The sequence below is a fragment of the Notamacropus eugenii genome, chromosome 7 (assembly GCF_028372415.1).
Source record: "Notamacropus eugenii isolate mMacEug1 chromosome 7, mMacEug1.pri_v2, whole genome shotgun sequence".
In the NCBI taxonomy this organism is placed as follows: Eukaryota; Metazoa; Chordata; class Mammalia; order Diprotodontia; family Macropodidae; genus Notamacropus; species Notamacropus eugenii.
Genome location: NC_092878.1, coordinates 143,375,024 through 143,387,801, shown reverse-complemented (window position 1 = coordinate 143,387,801; position 12,778 = coordinate 143,375,024). Strand labels below are relative to the sequence as shown.

The window sequence follows — 12,778 nt, the reverse complement described above, 5'->3', positions numbered from 1 at the left end:
AACCTATTCAAATACAAAGAGTATTTTGAAAAGACCACTTAAAAGAGTGTCAATTTCCATTGGAATTTATAGGCCTTCTTGGCATAAGGATCTCCTGGGATACTACTTCTTCCAGAGCATTTTCTCCAAATCCGAATTCTACTGTTTAAATAGTGGGCTCAAATGTTTGGGCTTAAATACAGAAAGAGCCTGTGTAGCAAGCGGGATAATTCACTTGCAAGTAACAGCCAAAGTTTGCCCAGCTGCAGAAGAAAGCTGGAGTTGGGGCTGAAGGATGAACTTAAATTAAATGCAAACCAAAAATACCCAACAAAAATTGACTTTTTAGAGAGCTCAAAAAAGCAAATCCACTTCACAGAGATAAAGATGCAGATTAGCACTTTTTGTTTGTTTTTACTCATAAAATTATGGTTGGAATGAACTCTGAAATCATCTGGTCCAACCAACCAACTATAGAGAGCTTAAGTGCTTTTAGATTGGAAGCTCCTCGAGGACAGGGAATGTCTTTTGCCTTTCTTTGTATCCCCAGTGCTTAGCACAGCACCTGGCACATAGCAGGCCCTTAATAAAAGTTTACTGACTGACTAGCTCCCCTAGTCATGCAACTAGTTAGTGACAGAGTCAGGGTGAAAACCTAGATCTCCAAACTCTCAGTATTACTGACACTCTTTCTACCATGGTCACCATACGGTATATTAACCCTATCATTTATAAAACACTGGTAAGGTCCATTAATGTTCAAATGAGACATGACTCATATAAAAAGTATATAAAGTATTCCTCTGTTATATTATTGTGTTATTCTAAGGAAGAATATTCACATTCCACCAGACTCCTTCCTACACACTTTTAAAAGTCAAAGGCCAAAGTCAAGGTTCAGCATGAGCACCATTTTTGTTTTACTGATCTCCTTTGGTCAAGCCCGATTATCAATCCCTTCTCAGAACAATGTTCTTACATGAATAAAAGGAAATACAGAGGATTAAAAAGAAAAACAAAATACTAAAACAAAAGCAGTGACATTTTAAAAATCAAGTTCATGGACCTCAGGTTAAGAACTTCTGTCAGAGAGAATCCCGTCTGAAATTCTCTTGTACTTACTTGTTATGGTAATGAATGGTACCAGAAAGGGACCTGACACAGATCCTGCAGCAAGTCAAGTGGACCAGTTCACTCAGCCAGTCCTTTATACTGTAGGAAGAAAAGAACTGAGTGTGAAATGGAGGATACACTTAAAGAACAGATTGCAAGTTGGTGTTATTATTTATATTATAAAGAACAACAAATGGTATCACTGAAGGTTTTAAGGTTTGCAAAGTGCTGAACATTACTGAACAAAAATACATTACTGAATTTACTGCTCACAGCAATCCTGCAAAAATTAGGTACTCTGGGTCTTATTATCCCAAATGTCAACTTCCAGGATGATTCTTGCAAAGCAATGTACTTCAGATCTTCATCTAATTCTATGGCACTCAAAGTATACCTAAGATAATTTAAGATGTGATGGTGAGAGTTAATAGCAGAAACACTGAGAAAGTGACACAGAGTGCTTTCTGTTTAAGATGAAATGGGAAGTTAAGGTGACAGAATTGCTGAAAATACAGTGATTTCCCCCTAAGAAAAACTCCTTTAGATAGATCTAGAAAACGTTAGACCAAATCCTGGTCAGAAAGTCCAAGAAAAAAAAACACAGTGAGGTATTTTTCCAGCCCAGGTCAGCAGAGGAAGAGAGACAGAGAGGTCTATGAACACCAGGAATGAGATCTGACCAGGGGTGTACCATGTGGAGAATTCCTGCCCACACAGAGAGGCTATGAACCCGGGCAAGAGAAAGTCCAGAGCCATTACGGAAGCCATTAAACCCATACACAGCTCAGGAACAAGGCGCCAAATGGGCAGTTCCACTACTCACTCACTATCCTGTTCCCAGTCACTGATCCAGAAAGGACTGAGGAAGGATCCTGCACCTAGGAAGGACATTCAAGGTAGAGAGGGTTCTATGAAAGACTCTTAAGCTGTGTATCCAGACAGGAGTAAGTTCAGAAGCAAGCAGCAGCTGTGTGACTTGGAGAAATCTTTGGACAATGGGTGTGGGGTCTGGCCAGGAAGCCAGGAACATTTTAGCACAGGGAGAGGATGAGAACCCGGGCAGGAAGAGGTCCTAGATTCACCATTGGGGGTGTAGGAAGAAGGGTTACTGACTTCCTGTAGGGTACAGGAACAGGTTCTAACTAGCTTCTCTGTCTCCTCTGTCTCCACTACCTAAGCCCAGATCATAGATGTGGGGAGGATTGAGGAGGAGGACTTATGATTAGGAGTAGCACTGCAGGAGAAGGAGCAGGCAAGGGTCCGAGATTACACATCCAGAGAAGAGAAGGCTCAGAAGGAAGCAGCAACCATGGGAGTTGGAGGATCCCATGAGCAGAGCAAGGTCTAACTTCCCATTTCAAGCCAAATTGAACCCAGGAGAGGTGTGTGTGTGCGTGTGTGTGCGTGTGTGTATGTGTGTTCGTTCTTCGTTGCCAAAGAAGACCATGCCATCAAAGAAATAATGACATGACTTGCACTTGACTTTGCTTTGAGTGAGGGAGGGTTGTGCAGGTCACCAGACTCACTTCTCCTCCAGAGCCATCTGAATTCAGTGGTCAGATATTCATCAGGATGACTGATCCTGAGATGACCCAGGATGAGACTATTGGGGTTAAGTGACTTGCCCAAGGTGACATAGCTAGTGCGTGTCAAGTGTCTGAGGTGAGATTTGAACTCAGGTCCTCCTGACTCCTGCACTGGTGCTCTATCCACTGCACCACCCAGCTGCCTCCCAACCCAGGAGAGGTAATAACCAGTCAAGGAATTCCAGTTCAGAGGGAAGTTTACTCTTTTTTCCCTCTGAACCAGAACTTTGCAGATGGCAGAAAGTAGCTGAAGCAGTAGCAGTCTAATGAAATTCCAAATGGGGTATGACCACAGGCCTGATGCCAGATTCGAAGCCAGGGCAGGAATTTGCAGAGCTCAGAACAACAAGCTAGACTGTGCCATGGAACAGATGATTTTAGAACACTAAAAGGCAGGTCCCCCTGCCTGAGCTGCCTTTAATATTCAATTTGTCTCAGTTTTCTCATCTGTAAAATGAGCTGAAGAAGGAAAAGGCAAACCACCCCCAAAAAAATTTAAAAGGGGGTCACAAAGAGTCAGATATGACTGCTAAAGACTGAACAACAATTATAAATGAACACAGAGTTTAGAATACAATATTCCAGAAGGTGAAGAATATAGGTTTACAGCTAAGAATAATTTATCCAGGAAAACTGAGTATCATCCTAGAGGGGGATCTGGAAAATGGAAAAAAAAAGGAAATTAAATGAAATAGGCAATTTCCAAGCATTCCTGATGAAAAGATCAGAAAGATATACAGAGACTTTCAAATGCAAACATAAGAATCAAGAGAAACAGAAAAAGGTAAATAAGAATGAGTAATCATAAAGAACTAAACAAGCAGAAACCAATTCTGTTCCAATATGGGGAGAAGATACATGTGTCCCCTCTGAACTTTATCATGATCAAACCTCATAGAGGGAATCTAATTAGATAAAAAACTCGGGAGTGGTTGTGTTATACTTGGATGATCTCAAAAGAATATAAAGGGAGGAATGAATAGCCTAAGGGAAGAAAACAAGAGGAAATATGAGAAAATTATTTCACATAACTACAGTACGCAAATACTATTTAAAGCTATACAAATAAGGAGAAAAAGGTCAGGGGAGTAGTGGACAGGTGAATCTTACTCTCATCTGGATAAACCAAAGGAGGGAAGAAGATACACACGTATACACAGAAATAGTGGGAAAGGGGAACTAGAGAGAGGGTAGATTGAGGAAAGGATTAATCTTAAGCAAAACAAATTCTAAATAAAGTGTATGGAAATATTTATAGTTTATTTCTTTTGTTGTGGCAAAGAACTGTATACTAAGTAGTTGCCAATTAGGGAATGTCTGAAAAAGTTACTATATATATGATAACTATGCACTCATATACATATACACACACACACATACATACATACACACACACACACATATACATACAGAATTACTAGATTACTATGCTGCTGTAAGAACTGATCAAGAGAGCAGTTTCAGAGAAAGCTGGAAAGACTTTTATGAACTGAGGCAGAATGAAATGAACAGGACCAGAGGAGCAATTTATCCAATGGTAACAATGTTACAGACAAACAACTTTGAAAGATATAGAAATTCAGAGCAATATACTGACCAAATAGAATTCTAATGATGAAACATGTTACCCATTTCCTCTATAAAAAGGGAAGAAAGGGAAAGTTTTTTGAACATGGCAAATGTGGAAACTTGTTTTGCTTGATTATTCATTTTCTTTCTTTGTCAACTGAGAAGTGGGGTGGACAGGAGAGAAAGCAAGAAAAGTGTATTTTTGCTGACTGAAAAGAATTAAAAACAGATGAAAGGAATGGGAAGACAAGGGAGTTGATATCATTAAATTTGTGCAAAAATAATCACGTGCTATATAGATTCATCTAACAAAAAGTAAGTATTATTTAGGTATGAACAGCAAACAAAACATTTTACCTGCTATTTGGAAGCTGCCCAACCAGAGTAGTTCCTATAACCAGCAAACTAATCCCAAAGAAAGCCAAAGTAACGCTACAAAACAAGAAGATAATACATGGAAAAGTTAGTCATACCTCCATAAAGGGGCTCCCAGCAGGAACACAGTGGCCAGCGTGTTATGGATGTGATTCTTGGGACGTTACTTACTTTGGGATGCCTGGGCAAGGTGTTTTTGTTTGATTTTTTTTTCTTAATGAAATATTATGAAAGATAATCCTGGAATTCAACTGATTAAAAACATTTCCATGACCTATGACCCAGCAATATTGCTTCTGGGACTGTATCCCCAGGAGATCATGAAAATGGGAAAGGGTCCCACATGTACAAAAATATTTATAGCAGCGCTCTTTGTGGTGGCCAAAAACTGGAAATCAAGGGGATGCCCATCAATTGGCGAATGGCTGAATAAATTGTGGTATATGAATGTAATGGAATACTATTGCACCATAAGAAATGATGGACCGGAGGACTTTAGAGAGGCCTGGATGGACTTATATGAACTGATGCTGAGTGAAAGGAGCAGAACCAGAACTTTGTGCACAGCGATGACCACAGTGTGTGGGAGTTTTTTCTGGTAGACTTGGATCTTCATAGCAATGCAAGGACATAAAAAAAAAATTCCCAATGATCTTCTAAGGCAAAATGCCTTCCACATTCAGAGAAAGAACTATGGAATTCAATTACAGAATATAGCAGGTCATTTGTGTGTGTGTGTGTGTGTGTGTGTGTGTGTGTGTGTGTGTGTGTGTGTGTATTATGCATTGTTTGTTATATGATTTCTCCCATTTATTTTAGTTCTTCTACACAGCGTGGCTATAATGAAAATGTATTCAATAAGAATGCATGTGAAGATCCTATATGGAATTGTATGCCGTCTTGAGGAGCGAGGGGGGTTTGGGGGGTAGGTAAGAGAAAAAAAAATCTAAGTTTTATGGTAGTGATTGTAGAGCATTAAAAATAAATACAATGAATATATATTTTTTAAAAAACCTACAGTGTAAAGGGATAAGAAGTCTGGTGGCTCTGTCTTCAGAGCTGTAACACTCACAGACTATTCAATCTAGTGACATGAACAAAATCCATCATCTCTTGGCCTCGTGCGTTTCTGTGGCTGTTCCCTATGCCTCTAATGCCCTCCCTTCTCATCTCTGCCTCCTGGTTTCAAGTCTCAACTAAAACCCCACGTTCTCCAGGAAGACTTTCCCAATCTCTCTTAATTCTAATGCCTTCCCAGATAAGCTTATAGTTTGTTTGTACCTGTTTGTCTCTCTGATTAGATTGGGAGATTCTTAAGGACAGGCATAGATCCTTTTGCCTTTTATTTTATCTGCAACATTTAGCACATAGTAGGTATTTAAGAAATGTTTACTGACTGACATGTCTCCCACACTTTCAGATTTACAAGGCACTTTCTTCCAAACAAGCCTATGAGGTTTAAGTAACATAAAAACACCCCCAATTTTATAGATGAGAAAAGCACTTGCTCTAGGTTACACCATTGTCATGCTGGGACTCCAAAATGCCATATTAGCATATCAAAGGTTCAGGGGCAATTAACATATCACATCCACTCCTTATCTTTCCTTACCAGTGCAAATTTAACAGCCTCCTCATTTTCAAAGATACCCAGAAACCCTAACAAGGAAGCAGTTACTCACAGAAAATGTGAAAATAACAGCTTAGGAGGCAAAGATCTAAGTTTTAAAACTTTTGGAAGCAAATGTTTTAATTTTTAAATATCACTCTTTTTTACAAACGGAAAAAGGAACAAAAGGGTAGTCTAACTCAAATTTAAAATTTCAAAACACCCCCAGCATTCCTCTCAAAGTTTTCTCAATCCTTTTCCCCAAGAGAGCTGGTTACATTATATAAGATTAAAAAACTGAAGGAGAGGAGGAAAGTGACTTTGATTACAAAAGGAACATTTAAAAGGTTGAGAAAACCTGGCTCTGTTCTAGTGGAACACTGCATAGAATAATTCCCTTCTCATTTCAGATAAAGGCTAATTTATTTTTTCCTTTATGCTCTATTTATTTTCTAGTCCGAATAGTAAAAATATCACAAACTGATCTTCTACAATGATCTTGGGGGTCAGGGGTAGCTACACTACACTGCAAAGAGTCCCAAGCTGGATTTTACCAATTAGTGCTAACAAAACACTGACCTTCATGTCTATAACCTGTCAGGGATGGTTTTCCTGAAGACCCATTTAGTTCCAGCTTTTAATTAGGGACAAATAGCGAAGAATGAGCTCTTCTGAGAAGTGCACAACGCCTATATTCCTCTCCTAAACCTTTTTTTTTTTTTTGCCATATATGACATATACTTATCCTATGTTGTTGACAGAAACAGACTGGCACATTTTCACAAGACTAGTCTTAAGGGAGATTACTAAATATCATTAGGAGACTTGGCTAGCAAAGTAATGAAAGCTATCAGTCATAACAATAAAATACAACTGCAAGTCTTATTTTGTGTGTCTTTAAACAGACCATATGATAAGAAATGTCAATACTGATTGAGAGCCACGATCTATCCAACACACTAAGATACGGTTGATAAAAAAGGGATCCTCCATAAGGTCACCTCAGATTCAAGTGTTAGTGTGATACCAGTAACAGCAACATTGTGCCATGACCAGCTGTGATAAGCTTAGCTCTTCTCAGCAATGCAATGATCTAAGACAATTCCAAAAGATTCATGATGGAAAATACTGTCCATGTCCAGAGAAAGAACTAGGGACTGAATGCAGATCGACACATGCTATTTTCCTTTTTTGTTTAGCTTTGTTTTTTTCTTTCTCATGGTTTTTCCCTTTTGTTCTGAGTCTTCTTTCACAACATGACTAATGTGGAAATATGTTTAATATAACTGTACAGGTATGTAGCCTATATCAGATTACAGGCTGTCTTGAAGAAGGGGTAGGGGAGAGAGAGAAATTTAGAATTCAAAATCTTTAAAACTGAATGTTCAAAACTAAAAATCAATTAATTGGCTAATTTTTAAAAAACGGTTAGTGCAACACTCCCCAAATGCTTTTATATATGTTTTACTTAACATCCAAGAATTTCTCCAAGTACTTCTTGAGTATATACACAAACGCATTAAGGCATCACCACCTCTTATCAAATAATCATATAAATTATACAATAATTACCATCATACATTCTATAATAATCATAGAAATTCTATAACTCGCTGTGTAATATACAATGTCCTCTTACTAGAACTGCAATATTCTAATATTAGGTGACTACCAGGATACAGTAGATAAATAGACTAGATATGTGAATAAGGTTTGATGGAAAAGATGTTTACCCTCTTTCTGTTATTACCTCTATTAGCTTCTGACCTTTCACACTAATGTTTTTAGTTTTTAAAACCTATCCTTGTACATCAGTCCTTTCATTTCTGTTATGCCCTGAGTTTGTTCCATATTCATTATTTCTTTCTCAGGGCCTAGAAACTGGAACTGCAATGAGTTATACAGGTAAGTACAAATATACAATGGCTACATATGTCTTGTTTTATATATATATGTGTGTGTGTGTGTGTGTGTGTGTGTGTATGTGTGTGTGTACACATACATGTATAGATGCATATATAAGTATATATATATATTCTTACATTTAGCACTTAACATTAATATTAGATTTCTAACCACTTTCCATCACTCTCATTTCATAAAATGTTTTTCATTAAACAAACAACATGTCAGTTAAACACAAGCTAGTCTAACCCATCAGAGTAATACACTTGTGACTTACCGAAGAGGAAGAAGGAGACAGTAACGTACTATAACTCCCAGCACCCACACCATGGTTAACCGGAGGCTGATGTACTGGAAGTTATTAACATTTGTTCTGGTGAGAAGATTCCAAGACACTAACTCCTCTGAGGAGAATCTCTGAGTCACTTCATCCTCTACAATGGCCTCAAATCCCTTCTTGGAGAAATAGAACATATCAGACAGCTCAAAGTCCCTCCCTCGATGTCCAGCCATCCCTTTCTCCATAGGCGACTCATCTCTCTGGATTATACCTGAACGAGAAAACACCATGGCATAAGGATATATCCTTAGATAAAGGTTCATGATCTAATTTATAGGCATATACATGTGGACCAAACCACATATAAGTAAATACTAGTGTGTTTAGAGGGGGCCATTCTGTACCTCACTCATTGATGTGGTTCACTGGTTTTTGAAAATAAAAACAAATCTCCCCCCTCCCTGAAAAAAAGAAAGAAAATAAAATTTAAATTTAAAATATTTTTAATAAAAATTTAAGTTTAAAAATTAAATTAAAAAAATGAAATCCCTCCAACCCTATGATAATCTTGCACAAGTGAAGTGAAATGACAATTCTCCATAATCCTAACTCACACGAAGACCTTTGTTGATTCTTATAGATAAAGAATCCATACTGCAGACTCTTAATTTTAGGTCACAGTTCCAAAACCTCTATTAACATTCTCTTAGAAGGAGGTGCTAGTTGGATAAGTTCAAAATTTCTGATTCTTTAAAATTTGCCTTCCCAACTTTGACCCTTCTTTGACCCTTACCCCCTTCTACGATTTCCTCCCAGTTATTTCCTCAGCTAGGGCAAAAGGCAGTAGAAATCTCCTTCCCAAAGGAGCAGAAAGAAGTGCCTAGAAAGGACTGTTTGACCAATAATGGATATTAATCATGAGGCAAACCGTGCAGTCAGGGTGTTAAGAAATGAATGTGGTCCATGCAGCATTGGCACATTGGCCTTCTAAGGGCCAATAATGACACTACCTTATAACCATACAATTCTTTCAGGTTTGTATGGTATTTTTCTCACAGCAATCCTATCAAAATGCTACTCAAAGTGTTATTACATTCATTCCGCAAAGAAAAAAGAATTCCTTCTCCAAAAGTGAAATTGAAGCCAACATAAAAAAAACCCTGAATCCTAAAGATCGAATCCCAAATTATTTTGTAACTTGCACCAGATCACCAAATTAATAAATACTGGACTTCAAGCAGATCCTGACTCCAAGTCTCGTACTCTTTTTTTAATTAAATTTCACTTTTAATCACCAAAAACCCACTTTCTGCCCACTGAACACCCATCCCACTCCCAAATGAGGAAGAAAAACAAAATCACTTGCCAATTTGTATAGTCAAGTAAAACAAATTTTCACTCTGTCCACATCCAAGAAAGAAAAAAAACCTCATTCTTTACTAAGTCTTTCACTTTTCTACCAGGAAATAGGCAGTAGCACAGTTCATCATACATCTTCTGTTATCATCTCATTACACTGATGGAATTCCTAAATCTTTAAATCATTTATCATTATGATATAGTTTCAAAAATCTTAGTGCAGTTTTAAGCCTTATTAAGTTACTGCATCCTTCATTGTAGTCATTTCATAAATTGTTTCCTTGGTTCTGCTCATTTCACATTAAGTTTTCCTAGTTTTATCTGAAACCATTCCCTTCACCATTTCTTACAGCTCAAGAGTAATCCATCATATATATATACTTGTAAAGAAGTAGATACTGAATGGTTGCTCATCAACTGAGGAATGGATGAACAAGTTATAATATTTATATGCTATCTACCCAAGTTATATAATGTGTATATATGATACACACATACACACACACACATACATACACACATAAAGTAATTTGTTCAGTCATCTCCCAATTTTTGGACAACTATTCAGAATCCCATTCTTCGTCACAGCAAATGAAAAGAACCTATAAATATTTTTGTACCTCCTTATTTACAATGTGTTTTATTTGGGATTAATCTCTTCCTCAATCTACCTTGTTTCTAATTTCCTCTTCCCTGCTACTTCTGTTGAGTGAAATGTATCTCTTTTGTCAATTCTGTGTGTGTGTGTGTGTGTGTGTGTGTGTGTGTGTGTGTCTTCTTCCTTCTCTTTGATTTATTGAGTGAGGGTCAAGTGGCAACCACTCTTCCTCACCACTCTTTTCTCCTTGTTTGTATAGACTTTTATTTGCACAGCCCAATTATATGAAATAATTTTTCTCTAACTTCCTAATTTTCCTTCCCTGGAGTATTTATTTCTTCCTTGTCTCTCCCTTTCCATTCTTCTTTTAAGATCACCCATTTAACAGAACCACTCCCCAGTCTTCTAGCCAATTAGATTCCCTCTATGAGAACTGATCATGATGCAATCCAGAGCAGACTGTAAGTATCATCTCTCCATGATAGAATATAAGTAGTTTATCCCTTATGCAGTCCTTTATTATTGTTCATTCTTGTTTGTCCTTTTCTATTTCTCTTGGTTCTGGTGTTTGCACTTGAAAGTCTTCACATTGCTGCACTTTTCATCAGGAATGCTTGGAAAGCCTACATTTCATTTGAGTTCCACATTTCCCCAAAGAGGAAAGTCTGCCTTCTGCAACATCGTATTCCAAACTCTCTACTCTTTTATGGCTGTTAAATAGTGGTGGTTAAATTGTATGGGATCCATAAGACTCGGCAACAGACGAATCATGGAGAGATGAAAGGGAAGGGTCTAGGATGACAGTGAGAAGGTAAACACAGGTGAATGGGAGAGTGGTGGGGCACACCACTGTAACGGAGACATGTTAAGTTTAAGATATCTATGGCACATTCAGTTAGATATGTCTAATTTGGTACTTGGGTGGCATAGTGAGTAGTGTGTTGAGCCTGAATTCAGGAAGACCTCAATTCAAAACCTGCCTCAGATGCTTGCTACTATGTAACCCTGGGCAAGTCATTTTCTGTTCTCATTAGTTTCCTCAACTGTAAAATAATAACAACACCAACCTCACAGGGTTGTCATGAGAATCAAGTGAGAACATGTGTACAGTTCTTTAGTGCCTGACACAGAGTAGGCACTAAATAAATACTTATTTCCTTGTCCTTCCAACAAGCAGGAGATACTATTATGGAAACCAACAGAGAGGTTAGGGATGGAGGGGTAGATTTGAGAATCATCTGCACAGAGTTGACAATTAAATCCATGGGAACGGGTGAAATCACCAAATGAAATAGTACAGGGCCTGGGACAGAGACTTCTGGGACAATAAATATAACTCAGATAAAGATTCAACAAAGGAAACTGAGGCTCTATTAGACAGGCAGGAGAACCAAGAAAAAGGAGTGTCACTGAAACTTAGAAAGAAGAAAATAAATTGGCAGTGTCAAGGGCTGTGGGGAGGTCAAGAAGGATGAGGTTTGAGAAAAGCCCATTACATTAAATTTAGTAACTTTGGAGAAAACAGTTTTGGTTGAAGGATGAGTTTGGAAGCCCAGACTGCAAAGAGTTAAGAGGAGTAAGAAGAAAGAAAATGGAAGCACCTCTAGTAGACAACCCTCTCAAGGAGCTCATTCATAAGAGGGAGAAGAGAAGTGGAATGGATCAAGTGAGAGTTTTTTGGAAGATGGGCATATCTGTAGGCAGTAGCCACGCCACCAGGAGACTGGGAGATATTGAAATAAAAGAGTGGGGATAACAGAGGGGACAATCTGCTAAAGAAGACAGAATGAAATGAGATTACCTGTGTATGTCTTTGCTGGGGCAAGAATGGGCAACTCATTTTATGTGAGAATGGGGTTAAGGAGGAGCATGTATGAATGTGTGTGAGAAGAAAGAACTGGAACAGAAAAGAATGCCAGAGGAGAGAGACTCAGGAAGATAAGAAGAACAAAATTTATCCAACAGACTCCCTGAAAAGCATAATGGACCAAACAGAAGTTAATGACTCCATGAAACAAAAAGAAATATTAAACAAAGTCAAAAGACTGAAAAATTTTTTTTTTAATGTAAGGTTTCTCCTATCACAAACTGACCTGGAAAAGAGATCAAGGAAAGAGAATTTAAGAATTATTGGACTACTTGAAATTCATGGCCCAAACAAACCAATAAACCTGGGTATCTTATTTTAAGAAATCATGAAAGCAAACTCCCCAGATTCCTTAGAACCAAAGGGCTCCTGAAGCCACCAAATGAAAACTTACAGGAACATCCTAGCTTCAAATCCGGAGCTTCAAGCTCAAAGAAAAAATACTGTAAGCAGCCAGAAAGAAAGAGTTCAAGGAATCAGAGGCAGGGTCACACAAGATTTAGCTGCTACAAGAGCAGAAAGCATGAAATATGCTATT

General features: G+C 38.0%; 1 protein-coding gene across 1 annotated transcript in view; it reads right to left on the bottom strand.

Annotated features, from left to right (window-relative positions):
* Positions 1 to 12,778, bottom strand: part of GPAT3 (glycerol-3-phosphate acyltransferase 3) — a 64,358-nt gene that overhangs the window by 17,779 nt on the left and 33,801 nt on the right. Inside the window, exons 3-5 of the mRNA XM_072622794.1 lie at positions 8,414 to 8,687; positions 4,605 to 4,679; positions 1,102 to 1,191 (exon numbers count right to left, since the gene is read on the bottom strand). Coding sequence (XP_072478895.1) covers positions 1,102 to 1,191; positions 4,605 to 4,679; positions 8,414 to 8,687 — 439 coding nt within the window. The remainder of the gene's footprint in view (positions 1 to 1,101; positions 1,192 to 4,604; positions 4,680 to 8,413; positions 8,688 to 12,778) is intronic.